General features: G+C 37.1%; 1 protein-coding gene across 1 annotated transcript; it reads left to right on the forward strand.

The window, feature by feature from the left end:
- Positions 1–1,055: 1,055 nt before the first annotated feature.
- brap (BRCA1 associated protein) lies at positions 1,056–19,485 on the forward strand. The gene is made up of 12 exons (XM_084104728.1): positions 1,056–1,378; positions 1,918–2,085; positions 4,211–4,394; positions 6,440–6,629; positions 8,283–8,396; positions 8,731–8,879; positions 11,767–11,842; positions 12,929–13,067; positions 14,285–14,394; positions 14,718–14,807; positions 14,918–15,021; positions 17,889–19,485. The coding sequence occupies exons 1-12, from the start codon at positions 1,300–1,302 to the stop codon at positions 18,253–18,255; spliced, it is 1,770 nt and encodes a 589-aa protein (XP_083960854.1). The 5' UTR covers positions 1,056–1,299; the 3' UTR covers positions 18,256–19,485.
- The last annotated feature ends 657 nt before the right edge of the window (positions 19,486–20,142 follow it).

Here is a 20,142-nt window from a genome sequence, read left to right on the forward strand (position 1 = left end):
ATGGTATGGTTTTTATTCAGAAATATTATTTATTTTTATTTTCTTTCTCGCTGGCACAACACTGAAATAAACTCAATCCACTCTCCTCAACAATAACGCCAATCCAAACACCGACTACAACCCACGGTGTTGCCATGGTTTGGCTTCACTTTTATAAGAAATACATCCGCCAGGTTTCAAACCTGTCAACACTGGATTGGGCAAATCAAAGCAGTCAGGTGGTTCACTACAAGAATGAAGCAGTGTGTTTGCTTCAGAAGTCATTTTCACGTGACTAGTGACGTAATGATACAAGCTCCGAAGCAGTGGTTCATTGCAAGGACCGTTCGAGTTTGAAGCAAGCTTCGGAGCGTCGGTGTCAGGCGTAACATCACTACACATCGGGCGAGACTTAAAACAACCACTTACTACATGAAACAATGTTGAAAAGTCGATTAAGCCCTATTGGCGGAAGTGAGAGACTGCAAGTTTTGAATGCTTATATCTTCTAAATGCGAATTTTGTCATTGTTTTGGAGCACACTAGGTTATAGATAACCTTAAGACTAACATATTCAAACTGAAAGCCAAAAAACTTCATGGGGACTTTAATTGTATATACGTATATAGAATATTAATTATTTTTGAATAGGCTATTTTATTATCTGACCTGTTCATTTTCACCGAGCTTCACCAAGACAAACTCCTTGAGTGTAATACTTGCCAAGAAATCCAATTCTGATATTGACAATATATTGAATATAATAATTATATAAATTGTAATAATTGCATCATAATTATAAAAACACCATTATATATGAGACATTTAAAAATTATATTACCATTATATCATTCACAAATCGTTGCTGTCTCTTATTACAAATTATCAAAAATTATATAAGGGCTTTTTTTTTAAAAATGATCCTCTTGCCCCCGGGATAAACGCAGTAATTTATCTTTCGTTCTCAAAAGTAATCATAAATATATCACGATATATGACACATTTGAAATGATTTTAACATTATATTCTTCACAAGCCTTGGTTGTCTCTTATTATAAATTACCAATAATTATATAAGGGCTTTTGTTTTGAAATTATCCTCTTGATCCCGGAAGTAACGCTGTAATGTATCGTTCGTTATCAAACGTCATTGTTGTTTTCAGGCGTTTTTCCTTCTAATAATAAAGCATAATTCTATTCAGCGTTTATGGCATGTAGTTCTGACGAAGTGCCGTTTATACGGGTCAGATCTTGCGCTTGAATCCGTGTCGTGCTTGATGAGCTCGTGTTGTTATTATCGGTTGCTGATCCTCTGAACACATGAGTGTGTCTCTGGTTGTGATCAGACTCGAGCTCGCTGATCAGTCTGATTCCCCGCAGGGTTTTCAATACTGCGCCGGTGAGTTTCACTCGTTTACTGTTACATAACTGACATTTGCTTTGTTTACCGTGGCACTGAATGATGGCTATATTCATATATCATCAATCATGGTTGTATACAAAAGGGTATTACCCAGTTTTCGGATATATAACAACTTACCACGGTAATCTTAGAAGAAGGAAAATGCAATGTAAATATTATTGTTATTGTTCTTAAAGTGACATGGTTATATATCAAATATAACCATCTGATGAGTGTAATCATACAGCACACAATGCATATAAATATATACATAGATATATACATATATACATGTATATGTATAATTCAGAGCATCAACAGCAGAAGAATCACTGACCTGAGCTTAGAGAATAGCACAGAAACATGAGAAGCATGTGACAAGATGCTGAATATCATGATTATCTGATTTTATGTCAATCCCATGATGCATCAGAATGAAGTGTCACAGAGAGCATTGACACACTCAGTGTGTTTAGCTTGTTTCTAGAATCTCTTTATGTTGAGTCTGGTGTTTACTGGTGTCACGTTTCCCACAGTCCCAGAGATGTCGGAGGATGAGATGAGAGAGAAAGCGCTGGTCTCCGCCAGAGTGACGCTGGACGGGAGAACAGATGTGGAGCGATCAGCGATCCTCCACCAACATCTGGGCAGCCGCGTCATGAGCGACATGGTGATCGAGACCTTCCAGCCCAGCGCAGGCTCAGGTCAGTGAGTTACTCGCTTCCACTGACACCAGTGGGCCTGGAATGGTTTATTTATATAGCACATTTCATACACTATGGCAATTCAAAGTGCTTTACGCAGAAAGGAATTCAAATAATCACAAAATAAAAGCAAAGTTGGCTTGGGAAAATTTGGACCAGAAAGTTTGATAGTATTACATTATTACTTGATTTTGTCTTTCTTGATCATTTTATAACAATAAAATATTGTGTTGCCATCACATGCAAAACGATCAGTTCAATTATCAAATAATTGTTCTGGGTGGTTGCTAGGTGGTTGCCATTGTGTTCTGGGTGGTTGTTATGAGATAGATAGATAGACAAACAGACACATATATGATAGACAGATGATAGACAGATGATAGATAGATAGATAGATAGATAGATAGATAGATAGAACGATGGATGGATGGATAGATGGATGGATGGATAGATAGATAGATAGATGGAACGATGGAACGATGGATGGATGGATGGATGGATGGATAGATAGATTATAGATAGATAGATAGATAGATAGATAGATAGATAGATAGATAGATAGAGAAAGAAAGATGGTTTGTTAGTACCAACGTTTGAAGAAGTTTTAAAAGTTTGAAGTTTGAAGATTTTCAGTTTAGAAATATTAGATAGAATGGAAAATGAGTCTCGATGGATTAGAAATAGTACATAGAATGGAGCTAATGGAGTCTAATGGGCCTTTCCAGAGAATGTCTAATAGGAAGAGAATTGGCACTCTCTGCTTACTTCCGGTTTCTGGACTGGCTGCAGTAACACGTCTCTGTCCATGCGGGGGCGCTCGCAGGCGAGTGCAGAATGAATGGAGGTCTATGGCGAAAAACCCTCAAAATCCACTTTTCTCAGGATATAATTTTTTATCTAGTAATTTGAATGTTGTATTCGAAAGGAGATGCAAAGAAATTACACATTGCTGGGTGTTAGATTTTTTAGAGTCACTTATTTGGTTTAAAAAGTCTTTTAAAATGTCAATGCTGACGTCATTAGCAGAATGCTAGCGTGTTATGGGCAACAACAACTCAACCTGTAAGAAATCGAAAAGAAATAAGTACTCGTTCATTCAACTTTCGACCTATAACCCATGTTGAACTTGCAAAACCTACAATAAAATCTGAGATTTCTCAACGGCAATCGGGTGAAAGAGACACATTTAGCCGTCTAGCCCCATTGACTCCCATTCAGTCTGCACTCGCCCGCGATCACCTCCAGTGGAATTCTAATGGAACTGCAACCAAGATCGATACAATGGGGCTAATAGGAAGTACCAAGGCTCTCCGTAGACGGGCTCTGGCCTTTCCAACTGTCAAAATTTGAATTTAGTTTGGAGTTAGAAAGAAAGAAAGAAAGAAAGAAAGAAAGAAAGAAAGATGGTTTGTTAGTACCAAAGTTCAGAGAAGGCTAAGAAATCTGTTGGACGTCTCCGATGGACACGATTTCCCCCTAAAATCGGACAGGAGGAGCTCTAGGACTGCCCTCGGGTTCACTGCCCCATCAGTCCAAACCATAGACTGTAAAAAAAATATGGATGTAGTGTCCGTGACGTCACCCGTAGGTTTCTGAAGACCGGTTTTGAAGCCTAAAGTGGGCGTGGCCGACCGTCGCCATCTTGGCAGTGCGTCACTCACGAATTTATTTATTTTTACAGTCAGACAATGAGCTGAGGTAACATGACGGCTAACAGACAGCAGACAAACGGCTAATGATGACTAATGGCCACAGCACCGGGAATCCACCTGTCACTCAAAGGGGACACACCCTTAACTATGCAGAAATTTAAGGCTTAATATAAAACGGATGAGTTATTAAAAAATTCACTCCCGTCACAGTTGTCATGAAGGGCAACATTAGCTGTATAGACCAAAGCCACTTTTTGCTCCAGGTTGATGAATTGCCGTTTAATTCACTTCCATGTTTCGAGAGAGAGACAGGGAGGTTGCCGCTTGGTCCAAACCCCAATGATTTGTTGGGATTCTTGGGAAGCTCTAGGAATGGAGTCGATCCAGTCCGCACCCCACAGAACCTCCAGTTTAATTGCACATCAAACTCACTACTCGTTATTGAGTGAACAGACTGTGTTTTCTTCCATCAGGAGCTGAGGAAGGGAAAGAAGATCTGAAGTCCACCGGAGACGTAAACGAAGAGGCCAAAGATGAAACGAACGAGAGCACGACTCCAGACTCTCCCTCTAAACAGCTGCCGGATCAGATCTCCTTCTTCAGCGGGAACCCGTCAGTGGAGATCGTCCACGGCATCATGCACCTCTATAAGACTAAGTTAGTCTATCTATCTATCTGTCTGTCTGTCTGTCTGTCTATCTATCTATCTATCTATCTATCTATCTATCTATCTATCTATCTATCTATCTATCTATCTATCTATCTACAGTGGGGAAAAAAAGTATTTAGTCAGCCACCAATTGTGCAAGTTCTCCCACTTAAAAAGATGAGAGAGGCCTGTAATTTTCATCACAGGTACACTTCAACTATGAGAGACAAAATGAGAAAAAAAATGCAGAAAAAAACATTGTAGGATTTTTAATGAATTTATTTGCAAATTATGGTGGAAAATAAGTATTTGGTCACCTACAAACAAGCAAGATTTCTGGCTCTCACAGACCTGTAACTTCTTCTTTAAGAGGCTCCTCTGTCCTCCACTCGTTACCTGTATTAATGGCACCTTTTTGAACTTGTTATCAGTATAAAAGACACTTGTCCACAACCTCAAACAGTCACACTCCAAACTCCACTATGGCCAAGACCAAAGAGCTGTCAAAGGACACCAGAAACAAAATTGTAGACCTGCACCAGGCTGGGAAGACTGAATCTGCCATAGGTAAGCAGCTTGGTGTGAAGAAATCAACTGTGGGAGCAATTATTAGGAAATGGAAGACATATAAGACCACTGATAATCTCCCTCGATCTGGGGCTCCACGCAAGATCTCACCCCGTGGGGTCAAAATGATCACAAGAACGGTGAGCAAAAATCCCAGAACCACACGGGGGGACCTAGTGAATGACCTGCAGAGAGCTGGGACCAAAGTAACAAAGGCTACCATCAGTAACACACTACGCCGCCAGGGACTCAAATCCTGCAGTGCCAGACGTATCCTCCTGCTTAAGCCAGTACATGTCCAGGCCCATCCGAAGTTTGCTAGAGAGCATTTGGATGATCCAGAAGAGGATTGGGAGAATGTCATATGGTCAGATGAAACCAAAATACAACTTTTTGGTAAAAACTCAACTCGTCGTGTTTGGAGAAGTTGCATCCAAAGAACACCATACCTACTGTGAAGCATGGGGGTGGAAACATCATGCTTCGGGGCTGTTTTTCTGCAAATGGACCAGGACGACTGATCTGTGTAAAGGAAAGAATGAATGGGGCCATGTATCATGAGATTTTGAGTGAAAACCTCCTTCCATCAGCAAGGGCATTGAAGATGAAACGTGGCTGGGTCTTTCAGCATGACAATGATCCCAAACACACCGCCCGGGCAACGAAGGAGTGGCTTCGTAAGAAGCATTTCAAGGTCCTGGAGTGGCCTAGCCAGTCTCCAGATCTCAACCCTATAGAAAATCTTTGGAGGGAGTTGAAAGTCCATGTTGCCCAGCGACAGGCCAGAAACATCACTGCTCTAGAGGAGATCTGCATGGAGGAATGGGCCAAAATACCAGCAACAGTGTGTGAAAACCTTGTGAAGACTTACAGAAAACGTTTGACCTCTGTCATTGCCAACAAAGGATATATAACAAAGTATTGAGATAAACTTTTGTTATTGACCAAATACTTATTTTCCACCATAATTTGCAAATAAATTCATTAAAAATCCTACAATGTGATTTTATGGATTTTTTTTCTCATTTTGTCTCTCATAGTTGAAGTGTACCTATGATGAAAATTACAGGCCTCTCTCATCTTTTTAAGTGGGAGAACTTGCACAATTGGTGGCTGACTAAATACTTTTTTTCCCCACTGTATCTATCTATCTATCTATCTATCTATCTATCTATCTATCTATCTATCTATCTATCTATCTATCTATCTATCTATCTATCTATCTATCTATCTGTCTGTCTGTCTGTCGTTCTATCTATCTATCTATCTCTCTATCTATCTATCTGTCTGTTGTTCTGTCTATTGTTCTCTCTGTCTCTCTGTCTATCTATGCTAATAGTAATACTCTCTCGATACTGCAGTACTTTTTATATAGACCATATTATTTACATGGTACCTCAATTTGTTGTGTATAAGTTTATATAATAGACACAAAAGACACTTTGTTGCTTTGTTGACTTGGTTTCGTGTGATGTTGTGTGGACAGTAAGATGACGTCACTCACAGAGGACGTGAGGCGCAGTGCGATGCTGTGTGTACTCACTGTCCCGACCACCATGACCAGCCACGACCTCATGAGGTTTGTGGCTCCCTTCAATGACGTCATGGAGCACATGAAGATTATCCGAGACTCCACGCCCAACCAGTACATGGTGTTGGTCAAGTTCAGGCATCAGGTGAGCTATCCACCCATCCCTCCACCCACCCATCCATCCATCCATCCATCCATTTATCCATCCACCCACCCATCCATCCATCCATCCATCCTTCCACCTATCCATCCATCCATCCATCCATCCATTCATTTATCCATCCACTTATCCATCCATCCATCCATCCATCCATCCATCCATCCATCCATCCATCCTTCCTTCCACCTATCCACCCATCCATCCATTTATCCATCCACTTATCCATCCATCCATCCATCCATCCATCCATCCATCCATCCATCCATCCATCCATCCATCCATCCATCCATCCTTCCACCTATCCACCCACCCACCCATCCATCCATCCATTTATCCATCCACTTATCCATCCATCCATCCATCCATCCATCCATCCATCCATCCATCCATCCTTCCACCTATCCACCCATCCATCCATTTATCCATCCACTTATCCATCATCCATCCATCCATCCATCCATCCATCCATCCACCCACCCACCATTCCATCCTTCCACCATTCCATCCATCCATCCATCCATCCATCCATCCATCATCATGGTTTTAAGAAAAACCGTGTGCAAATTAATCAGTCAACACTAGTGATGCACTGAATGCACTTGGCCGAAAATAAATAATAAATAATCAATTAATTAATCAAACTTATTTAGTATTATAAAACGGATAGTTCCAGTCCTTGATTCTGATTGGTTGAGCCGTGTTCGAAGCCGTTGTAAATTACTCATCAAACACACACCTTTGACCGCGTTACATTAGTGTTACTGCGCACCTGCTCCAGTTTGTGATGCTTTGTTGCTGCATGTGTTGCTTAGCAACCTCTTTGGAACTACATTGCTTGGCGGAGGAATAAATGTGTTATAACGTTATATTTTTTGTTGCTGGTGTTTATTTTATGAATAAAATAAATATTAAAATGAATATATTTATGGAGTGACCGTTTTATAAAAGCAATAAGCCCCTTGAAGCCGTTTTTTACAGTGAACTGTAAAACGCTTATAACGCGGCTTATTGCTTAAATCAACACTCAAATAGCTCAAATTGAGTTGTACAAACATTTATGCCAAATAAGGCAGTTTATATATCAACGTTTTTATAATCGTTTCTACTCCAGTTTGTTGGTGAAATATAGACATTTTAACGACAACTCTAATAACTTGTTGTCTTGACAGATTTGTAAAATAATGTATCACTAACAGGTTAAGTAAAAATATTGGATCAATATGCAATACGCATAAACATTCTGATACATGGACTTGTCATAGTCCATAGTTGAGCTTGTATAATTCACTCTCCCTCTTCTTCTGAATAAGTTTCTAGTTCAAACATGTATGGCTGAATTAAACCAGTATTTCCACTTACCATCGTGTAGCGTTTACTACAGTGAGTGAGTGGAGGCGGGGTACCCACGTATACTAAATGAAGCAAGGGTGTAAGTTACATTCAAGCTATTTTAAGGCATGAAGAAATTAATTTCACAGGAAAACAAATTTTGATTATCAAAGATGAGTTTTAAGGGATACAATTATTGAGTGCAGAGGGACATGAAGATGAAAATGTAGACGCATTTTTCCATGCAAATTGCTGGAGTTTGTTGATGTTTAAAGTTTCACGAGTTTCATTGTTTTTTAATTCCTTTAGGCCGATGCCGACAGCTTCTACACAACAAGCAACGGCCGTCAGTTCAACTCCATTGAGGATGCGGTCTGCCAGTTAGTCTATGTGGAGAGAGCAGAAGTCATCAAATCTGAAGAGGTACGGCTAGGGTGTGTGTGTTAGTGGTGTTTACTGAAGCGAGCAACTGCTGTGACCGTTTACACTAAGTGTTACTGTACTTGGTAATAAAAAAAAAACCGACTTTTCGACTCTTGTTGAGCACTATTGTAGGCCGATGCATTGCTTGAGTGACCAGGATTAACCTTTTTTGTTGTTGACTAGCTGTTTCTGTTTAAAAACACACCCACACACCCACACACACACACACACACACACACACATGTCATGTTTCCAGCACTGATTTACATGCATAACAATAGCGGCAGCGTTCTGGAATGTTTTGAATGATCTGAAACTCTTCATTATGAACCAGGGTGCCAGTTTACCCGTGATGGACCTGACAGAGCTGCCCAAGTGTACGGTGTGTTTGGAGCGCATGGACGAGTCGGTGAACGGTGTGTTGACCACCCTGTGTAACCACAGCTTTCACAGCCAGTGTCTGCAGAGATGGGAGGATGCCACGTGAGTGCTGTCATTCACAGCCACTGCCTTGAGATTCAACAGCAAAGCAAAACTCACTCTATTATTTACCGTCGAATTATTCTAAAGACCATTAAAAAAATATATATATATTTATATATATATATATATATATATATATATATATATATATATATATTCATTGACATTTTTGAAACTTTTCTGGTGATGTATCCAAGGCTGTGTGGGTTGGGAAAATTAATATTAAATAATATCATCAATTTCAGTCCTACTGGATAAAATCAAGTCCCGTCCTACATTTATTTATTGCTGAATATTTCACTCAAAAGATGTCAAATTATGGACTAACTTTATTATTGCAAAATATTATTTTATTAAATTAAATTAAGTAAATTTTTGTATTATTGAGACATTTGATTTAAATAAAATGTAGTTTTTAATTTAAAATGTATTTATTTGTTAACAAAGTTCTAAAACATAATATTTTATTATTGTTATAAATTATTTAATTAAATTAAATAAACTTTATAATAACTTTATGAGACATTTGACTTAAATAAAATTTTATGTTTTTAATGTCAAATAAAATTTTTGTTTTACATTTAATTGTTAACAAAAAGCTATAAAAATAAAAATTCTTATTTTTAAGTACATTAAATTAAGTATCTTCTGCTTCATCCCGCTCCTTTTCGGACATATTGCAATTATGGTTTATAAGACTTTATAGATTTTGTTTCTTCCTGTGTTACAACACACTTACTGTATTTTTATATTTTATTTATTTATTTTTGTTCGAAATAAATTAATAAATAAAGAAAGAAAGATAGACTTTATTGTAACTTTATAAAACATTTGACTTAAATCAAATGTAATGTTTTTAAAGTAAAATTTAAATTTAATTTTACATTTATTGTTAACAAAAAGTTATAATTTTTTTTAAATAATTGTTATAAATTATTTTATTAAATTAATTAAACTTTATAGTAAATTTGAGACATTTGACTTGAATCAGATTTAATGTTTTTAATTTAAAATACTTTTTTTATTTTACATTTAATTACCTAAACACTAAGTTATAAAATAAAAAAAATATTATTATTATAATAAATTATAATTGTATTAAATTAAGTAGACTTTATAGTAACTTTGAGACATTTGAGAGTATTTTTTCCGTTTATTTAGTTGACGCTTGCCGTATTTCATCCACACCCTTCTCCTCGTGACACATTCTTCTCCTCTGACACGGTGTTTACACTCATATTTCGCTGTCTTCTGTTAATTATGTGCGTCACTTTGAACCTTTTCGTCCCGGTTCTTCATTGACATGTGATCAAAGTTTGCCAGGCTGTTCTCTATTCTTGTTGTTGTGTTTGTGTGTAATTGTCATAGTTGACCTCTGACCTGTTGTTGTTATGTTTGTGTGTAATTGTCATAGCTGACCTGTGAGATGAAAGTCACAATGTCACATTTGTGCACAATGAGAGTGCAAACCGCTGGTTTGGTTTCAGGTTTAAGTGTGTACACACATGAACTGACACGTACGACACATTTAACCAGTGTATTTCTGAGAGAAATGATATTCAGAGGGAAATTATGTAGGATTAGACTTTATTTTATCCTTCAGGATTTGATTGGGCATGAAATGTAGGTCAAGATATTATTAGTGGATATTATTATTAATGCATGCTTCACTATTACTAATGCTTTTACAATGAGTTAGTGATGTGAACAGACTCCCTAACACACACTGTTACACACATATTAAATATTAGGGCTGGGTTGAAAGTATCAATTTTGATGAACCGATATCGTTTCTTAAATCCCAAGAATATTTTAGTCTATGCTTTTGTTTAGTTGATGAATGAACAAAACTTTGTAGCGCCTCCCATCCAATAAATCACTACAAGCTTTACTTTTATTACACATTCATTATATTTTTACTTAACCTGTCAATCATCATCCTTCAATATTCATTCTATAGAAGTGGGCAAAAGTGACGTCAAGTTGTGCTTGAAGTCAATTGTTTTATTTGATATAATAACGCAATGAAATTGTGCCCACATAAATTTTGGCCAGACTTTCATACAAAGAAATTATGAATGCGCAAAAACAAGAGAGAACCAACTAAATATTAATAATAGTCAATGTATGCTTTTGTCTTTTTATGCATATTTTTAGTTTAAAAAAAGTAAAAAAAAAAAAAAAAAAGTTTTAGTTTGCCTTTTTTTTTGCCAAATAATTTTGTCAGATTAACCAAGATAGTGTTTTGTTCTTTCCCCATATTTAAAATATTTTTGAAATCTAAAACATTATATTTTAAATGTTTATAAAAAATATTTTCTCATATTTTGATGGTTTAATCAAACATCACTTTTGACCACTACTATATTTTAAAATAAATAAATCCATCATTTAAACAGGTTTTAAAATGTAAAAAAATGAATTGGTGTAGAAACAATTATATCATTAAAAAGTTGTTTATTATTATTACAAAAACTGCCTTATGTGCACTTTATATGTTTGTATACAAATCACCATTATTATAATATTTAACAACCTATAATATATTACATTATAATAATAAAGCAACGAACCAAATGACGGGTTTCCTGTATAGTTTATAACATTAGTTGAAAGAGATTTTTGTCCTTATGGAAATATATATCCAAATGAATATTGAATTGAATCAAGATCAAAATCGAATCGCAGACATGTGAATCAAAATTGAATCCTGAAATTTGTGTCTATTAAATATTGTTCTTAAATATTTCATGCACCAATGAATCAGAGATGTTTATGAAGAAAGGAAAAGGTCTAATTTCGGAGCACTAATGGTGTGCATAATGTTTAATCTAATAATCGATATGAGTACTCTAATGAGCAGTAATGATGTTTGCTTGTGCCTCAGGTGTCCGGTGTGCAGATACTGTCAGACTCCTGAACCCGTCGAGGAGAACAAGTGTTTTGAGTGTGGAGTGCAAGAGGTAACTAACCCAGAACATCAGATTAATCGTGCATGCACGGAAAACATTTCTGTGGCCAGAATGCATTTGAACTTATCCCAAACATGGGAGTACTTTACTCATACTCACAATTTTGCTGTGTTAAATATGCATTTTGTTGGACATTAAATGCATGTTTAAAATGCTACATTTAACACATGTTGTATTTTTATAACAGCAGTAAATATAAAGTCAGTGAATATAAGTCAGTGCTTATGTTTTACTTTATTATCGTGGGCAAGTTTTAGAACGTGATGTTTTTAATTGATCCTTTTTTGCACATAATGCATAAAACCAACATAGATACATATTTGCACACTGTATGGTTTGTTAACATTAGTTAATGCATTAACTATCATGAACTAACAGTGAGCGATGCATCACACTGATTAATTAACTACTAACTATTGATTGCATTAACTACTGTTAATCAATACAACTTTTAATCTAAATGTGTTAGTAAATAAATGTAGAGATGGTCATTATTCGTTCATGTTAACTAATGAAACCTTATTGTAAAGTGTTACCAATTTTTTTTTAATCATAAAATACTGAAAACAATTCAACTAAATTCAATTCATCAGTCATATTAATTGATTATCAAAATAATGTGCATACAGATGTGTTATTTTGGTTTTTATTTCACTTTTATTGTAGTTTTATTCATATATTTTATTTTATTATTTTTATTATATTTATTTTAATAAATATATTTATTTTATTCATTTGAAGTATCCTTTATTTGTATAGTTTTAGTTATATAACATAGTTTCATGTTAATTTTAGTAAAAAATGTATTACATTTTTTAATATTTATTTAAAGTTTTTAATTATTTTTTTTTTATTATATATTGCTATTTATTTTTTATTTTTTTTATTTTTAGTTTTTATTTATTTCCAGGTAATAATTATAGTGCTTCAACAGTTTATTGCCAAGGCAACATTTCACATTTTCTAACATTTATATTTTATTTTATTTCAGCTTGATTTCAATTAACAGAAATGTTTATCATTAATAACCCTGCTTGTATTATATTTGAGATGTATATATCTGCTAATCTCTCCCAGAACCTGTGGATCTGTCTCATCTGCGGTCACATCGGCTGCGGACGCTACATTAGTCGTCATGCCTACAAGCACTTCGAGGAAACGCAGCACACTTACGCCATGCAGCTGACCAATCACAGGGTCTGGGACTACGCTGGAGGTGTGTGACATCCCAGATCAGGAATAAAGATCCTAGAGATTCAAAAGAGGCTAGCAATAAATCAATAATACATTATTTAATTGATGTGCGACCACATGTTTGAAAATAACAGTTATTTTACATCCTTAAACACTCGTCCAATCAGATTAGCCATTAGTCCGCGTGTCCACCAAAGAGTTTTTAGCCTTTAAGTATTTGCTCTGGCTCTTGTTGTAAATGATTTTGTTCTGTTATTATGCTTGTTGTTGTCGTCTGTTGATGTTGTACAAGCAGAATGTGGCGGTTTGTCCCGCCCCTTCTCCACTGTGATGGCTGGGTAAAAAGTGACAGTGATGAGTGCTGCTGTTGACCATTCTTCAGCTCTCGCCGACCGGTAAAAAACGCTATGCAATCAGCGTGAAATAGACGCTCAACGCCTCGTTACGCTCCTGCCTTTTTAAAAACGTGGCGTTTCCATTGAAAACAATTAGAAAAAATATGCTAGCCACATGAAGAAATGCTTTGGTGGACACACGGCCTTAGAATTATAAACTTTTTAAATTTAAAATTAATTTTTTACTTTTATAACTGGATAAAATCAAATTCCCCCTACAATGTATTGCTAAAAAAATAATAATATTAAAGGGGTCCTATTATGCTTTTTGCATGTTCATCTTTCATTAGTGTGTAATGTTGCTGTATGAACATGAAAAAGCTCTGAGTTCTTCTCTATATCAGTGTCAGTGTTTCTGAACCGGGGCCCGTTGAGTTAGTTAGTAGTGTGTTAAACTGGTGGTTATGGTAAGGGGCGGGACATTTCCCAAACACACTCAAAGCGCTCGACCAATCACAACACACTGATCCAGCCGACCAATCAGAGCACAGTGTGCTTTTCAGAAGGAGGGGCTTCATAGAGACAGGAACTAAACAGAGCGTTACTGACAGACTGGGAAGAGTGGAGCTGCAACAATGGAGAATATGAGAAAAATAATCAACATTCAAGCAGGAAAACCTGTTCTAATAGAGACCAAAAACAACATCAAGACTTTGAAAAAGGGCATAATAGGTCAACTTTAATATTTCACTCAAAATGTCAAATTATGTGGAAGTGAAATGTATTAAAAGAGGATTCATGTTCACTTGAATCCTCTTTTAATGTTGTAATTTGATATTTGAAACATTTTACATGTAATCATCAACAAAATAGTTCCTGAATATTCTGTCTGTATGTCGATCAGATAACTACGTTCACCGGCTCGTTGCCAGTAAAACAGACGGGAAGATGGTGCAGTACGAGTGTGAAGGAGACACGTGTCAGGATGAGAAGATCGATGCGCTGCAGCTCGAGGTGTGTGTGTGTGTGTGTGTGTGTGTGTGTTCTTGTGTATATATAGTTTATAATGTGTAATGACATGGGTATTACAACATAAACATGGTTTATGAGGACACTTCCTGTGTTTTTGTAAACCAAATGTCTTAAAAGGAATAGGGTTAGTGTAACGGGAGAGAATATACAGTTTGTACAGTATAAAAACCATTATGTGTATGTAGAGTCTCCGTAAACCACATATTCAAGAATCAAGAGTGTGTGTATGTGTGGAAAGTTGGATTGTGTTGGATACTCTTCTAACACTTTCTCTTATAATGTTTTTTAATGTGTTTTTTCCATAGTATTCATATTTATTAACGAGCCAGCTGGATTCTCAGCGCATTTACTGGGAGAATAAAATAGTTCATCTGGAGAAAGACACAGCGGAGGAGGTGAGAACTGCAGTTTGCAACAACTAATCCAGAATAAGCGTTGTTTAAAATCATCATAATCTGCTCAAAATCAAATGAACTCCAGTGAAGTGTGTGTGTGTGTGTTTTAGATCAACAACATGAAGGCCAAATTCAAGGAGACGATCGACAAGTGTGACAGTTTGGAGCGGAAACTGAACGAACTCATCAAAGAAAAACAATCCATCGAGAAGAAGTATAATTTACTGAATTTCACATCATTATCATGCAAAACATTGAGGTCTCTTTATTATAGGCCAGACAAAACTTCACGATGGTAACAGGGTTATTATAGTTAACTAAAACTAAAACCGTAAAAAAAAAACCTTCATTACTTGATATAAAAAAAAAAGAAAGAATTTATTTATTTTATTTCAGCTCGGTTGCATGGCAACATTTCTCATTTTTATTTAGTTTAACTTGATGTACTAAAATAACTAAAACTTAAAAACTGTATAGAAATTTATGAATAAACAAACTAAATAAATAATCACAAAAATGCAATAATTACTGGAAAAAATACAAATAAAAACTAATTCAAAATATTAATAAAAACTATAATAGTATCTCTATGATACTACAGTAAAACTTGCACGGTAAATATAGTCAAGTTAATGTTTCTTCTACAATAATAATTAGTGCTATCAAATGGATTAATCGTGATTAATGGCATCTAACATAAAAGTTGGTAAATATATATATACAGTGAGGAAAATAAGTATTTGAACACCCTGCTATTTTGCAAGTTCTCCCACTTGGAAATCATGGAGGGGTCTGAAATTGTCATCGTAGGTGCATGTCCACTGTGAGAGACATAATCTAAAAAAAAAAAATCCAGAAATCACAATATATGATTTTTTAACTATTTATTTGTATGATACAGCTGCAAATAAGTATTTGAACACCTGTCTATCAGCTAGAATTCTGACCCTCAAAGACCTGTTAGTCTGCCTTTAAAATGTCCACCTCCACTCCATTTATTATCCTAAATTAGATGCACCTGTTTGAGGTCGTTAGCTGCATAAAGACACCTGTCCACCCCATACAATCAGTAAGAATCCAACTACTAACATGGCCAAGACCAAAGAGCTGTCCAAAGACACTAGAGACAAAATTGTACACCTCCACAAGGCTGGAAAGGGCTACGGGGAAATTGCCAAGCAGCTTGGTGAAAAAAGGTCCACTGTTGGAGCAATCATTAGAAAATGGAAGAAGCTAAACATGACTGTCAATCTCCCTCGGACTGGGGCTCCATGCAAGATCTCACCTCGTGGGGTCTCAATGATCCTAAGAAAGGTGAGAAATCAGCCCAGAACTACACGGGAGGAGCTGGTCAATGACCTGAAAAGAGCTGGGACCACCGTTTCCAAGGTTACTGTTGGTAATACACTAAGACGTCATGGTTTGAAATCATGCATGGCACGGAAGGTTCCCCTGCTTAAACCAGCACATGTCAAGGCCCGTCTTAAGTTTGCCAATGACCATTTGGATGATCCAGAGGAGTCATGGGAGAAAGTCATGTGGTCAGATGAGACCAAAACAGAACTTTTTGGTCATAATTCCACTAAATGTGTTTGGAGGAAGAAGAATGATGAGTACCATCCCAAGAACACCATCCCTACTGTGGTAGCATCATGCTTTGGGGGTGTTTTTCTGCACATGGGACAGGGTGACTGCACTGTATTAAGGAGAGGATGACCGGGGCCATGTATTGCGAGATTTTGGGGAACAACCTCCTTCCCTCAGTTAGAGCATTGAAGATGGGTCGAGGCTGGGTCTTCCAACATGACAATGACCCGAAGCACACAGCCAGGATAACCAAGGAGTGGTTCTGTAAGAAGCATATCAAGGTTCTGGCGTGGCCTAGCCAGTCTCCAGACCTAAACCCAATAGAGAATCTTTGGAGGGAGCTCAAACTCCGTGTTTCTCAGCGACAGCCCAAAAAACCTGACTGATCTAGAGAAGATCTGTGTGGAGGAGTGGGCCAATTTTTTATTTTATTTTTTATATATATATAAATTTATGTTAGATGCAATTAATTGTGATTAATCGATTTGACAGCACTAATAATAATACATAAAAATATGAACAAGATTTCCTTCAAACAGTGAAAGATTTTAAAATGTTATGATTGTTTTTTATTAATGAAAGTAATTAAGTTAAAGTTACAGTGTAAGTATTAATTGTTGTAAAAATTGTTTTTGGAGGAAATTACTATGTTAAATTTGTAAAAATCGAGTTGCCTACAATGCAGTGGCGTAACTTTGTTTTAAAAAGTGGGTGGGACAGGTGGGGTGGGGGTTGCTAATACAATGCTAAATCAGATTTATGTACAATAACATTACGATGTCCAGCAATCGATTTAAATAGTAGGCTACATGGGGTTTAATTTGTCGTTTTATGAGATGTAGCCTAATATATAGTCATATTGTCAAATACATAGATCCGCCTATTTGAACAAGGTGTACCTTAATGGTCCAGTGGTAGAACTTTCGCCAAGCGTGTCAGAGGTTCTGGGTTCTAATCCGCACTCATATAGTTTTTTTTCCCCTCATCAAAACCGATTATGTTCATCAGTGGTTGTATATCAAGCAGGGACACGTTTGTGTGCATTATGTTTTGTGATTTCACCAGAACGAATAGAGAGTATTGAAGCGCGCGTCCGAGTGAAGACAGTGCGGCGTGTGCGCGAGCCACACGAGAAAACACTGTATCCGCGCCACTGATCGCAGCGGCAACGAGCACTTTGATCACTTGATTTAAAAAACACATTTCAGCGCTAGATCGTCTCTTATTTAAAAAACGAACGAAATGAATGCTCTGCCAGTTAACTGGAGATGTTTTATTTATTTGTAGAATTGGTACATTCGTGCCGCGAGATGTTTTAAAAAGTGGTGGGGACAATATCGACCCTGGCAAAAAGTGGTGAGGACATGTCCCACCCGTCCCACCCGTTCCACCCGCAAATTATGCCTATGCTACAATGCCTATTCATCATTTCAATGTTTAAAATGACATTTTTATAGTATAATACACACTCTTGACAGTCTTTCTGTGCTGCAGATGTTCCCAGCTGAATAACAAAGTGGTGAAGCTCAGTCAAGAGCTGCGTGAGGAGCAGGAGATGAACCGATGCCTGCGATCCAATCAGACGCAGCTCCAGTCGCAGCTGCAGGAGGAGGAGAGGCGGAGTCACGAGACCGCAGCCAATAAGGAAGGCCAGATCGCCGAGCTTCAGGAACAGCTGCGGGACGTCATGTTCTACCTGGAGACGCAGCAGCAGATCGATCGCATGCCCGCAGACACCCGGCAGGAGATCCAAGAGGGCCAGATCAACATCGCTGCGGCCCCGGCCCCCCCGCAGCCCGGGCCCTCGGCACACGGCTCTGGCAAACTCGGCCGGAAAGGACGATCCAAGAGGGGAAAGTAGCCAAAGACGTTGGGTTTAGTGTGTTCAGTGCTTAACGGATGGAGGAAATGTTGCACAGGCTGCTTTAGAGATGAGGGAAAGTGAATAATCCTCATTAGAGGCTCTAATATATTACCGTTTGTTCATTAACGTCTCACGCGAGGACACCAGTGCTGCTTAGAAATGGAGCTCGGGCTGTTTTTTATACGAAAAAACAAAGTGCTGTTCTTTTATTTTCGTATTATTTTAGTGTCCTCATGGCTGGATGATGTCAAGATTCATGAATGCGTGCTGATGATTCTGGAAGTTTATTCATTGTTTGGTTTTACTTTATGTTTGTAGAATATTGCTTTCCGCAGCTCTGACAGATGAATCTCATGAAAACCTGTTCTGGTCATGTTTCACTTGGAGAGAGAGAGAGAGAGCAAAAAAAAAGAAATTCAATTTTTCTGTAATGCATCTCCTCTCAAAACTCATTTCTGTTAGTATCTTTTATTGCATTAAACCAAACAAACAAAAAATCTGTAATGCTATTTTAGTGGTGAAATAAATTTTATCGTAAGTGGTACGATTTTATCTACATTTAAACAAATGCATTAAGTTGAACTAAAATTAAGTTCAACTTAATGTATTTGTTTAAATGTAGATAAAATCAATTGAATGCAACCACTTACGATAAAAAAATTGATTTCAATTTCAGTGTAATATACAATATTTTTTGCATTACAGTAATTACAATTAAATGTTTTTACAGTGAGAATTTAGGAGGTGATGTTTAATTATCATGAAAATAATAGTAGTTTATGTAAAATATATATTTTTCTTTTGATTCAATCTGAAATATGACATTTTTCATGAGATTCACCCCAACAGAAACACACTGCGCGCAGTATCATCATCATCATCATCGCAGATCACAGGTGTGGTATTGTAACCCAAAACCACAATGACTTTGTAGTTTTAAGAGCACGTCTGCTTCTTGGGAACCGCCTCAGACGCTTGATGTTTGCATATTTGGTTCACAGAATCATGTGGCTTTCGTCATGATTTACTGTCCAACACATCCACCCACTTATTTTTAGAAAGTTAAACAGTCACTCTTTGTATTGGTTTCCACACCCTTCTTCTCATAGGTTGCAGATGCGTGGGATTGGTGTATTAATACCTTTTGACAGAAAATCTAACAAGCCTCAAACTAAATATTTGTGATTGTCAAACTGTTCAAGCTACAAATAAAAGCACTTGCTTGTGTCAGTCTTCGCTTTCCATCACAGCACACAAGCCGCACAAGAAAGTAAGTTATATAGGCTACAGGCATTCCTTATTTATATCACTTATAATAAAGGCCTGTGTGGTGAAACATCCGTTTAAGACAAAAAGGCCATTTTTTGAATGGGTGTCAATGGAGAAGTGTCTTCGCAACGCTAAATAAACTACTTTTGTGAGGAAATGGCTTGTTGCTATCCATACCCTTCTCATCTCCATGCGTGCCGTAACTCTGTCTGATGCACCCACCGCTAGCCTAGCTTAGCACAAAGACTGGAGGTAAACGGCTCCAGTTAGCATACTGCTCCCAATAAGTGACAAAATAACGCCAAAATTTTCCTATTTATATGTTGTGATTTGTATAGCCACAGCGTGTACAAATAACAAGGTCACATGAGACACAGCCATCTTCTTTGTGCTAAGCTAGGTTAGCGGTGGGTGCATCAGACAAAGTTAGGCACGGAGATGAAAAGGGTATGTATGGATTTATCTAACTCTGGGGGATATGGTGAATAAGCTAAAGTCCCAAAAAGTCGGCGTGAACCTTTAAGGATTAACGGAGTACGATTATAGAGATACTTGGCTTGCCAAGATAAGCATTTTGACAATTTTGTTTGAATATGTCCGTCCAAGCGCATTAAG

Source organism: Abramis brama (assembly GCF_963993115.1).
Source record: "Abramis brama genome assembly, chromosome: 25".
In the NCBI taxonomy this organism is placed as follows: domain Eukaryota; kingdom Metazoa; phylum Chordata; class Actinopteri; order Cypriniformes; family Leuciscidae; genus Abramis; species Abramis brama.

What these genes read in the sequence shown, in the direction of transcription:
- brap (XM_084104728.1), top strand. Translation starts at nt 1,300, where the DNA reads ATGAGTGTGTCTCTGGTTGTGATCAGACTCGAGCTCGCTGATCAGTCT. An exon ending in TTGAGTGTGGAGTGCAAGAG is followed by an intron (nt 11,843 to 12,928) that starts GTAACTAACCCA and finishes AATCTCTCCCAG; the next exon opens with AACCTGTGGATCTGTCTCAT. An exon ending in AAACAATCCATCGAGAAGAA is followed by an intron (nt 15,022 to 17,888) that starts GTATAATTTACT and finishes TCTGTGCTGCAG; the next exon opens with ATGTTCCCAGCTGAATAACA.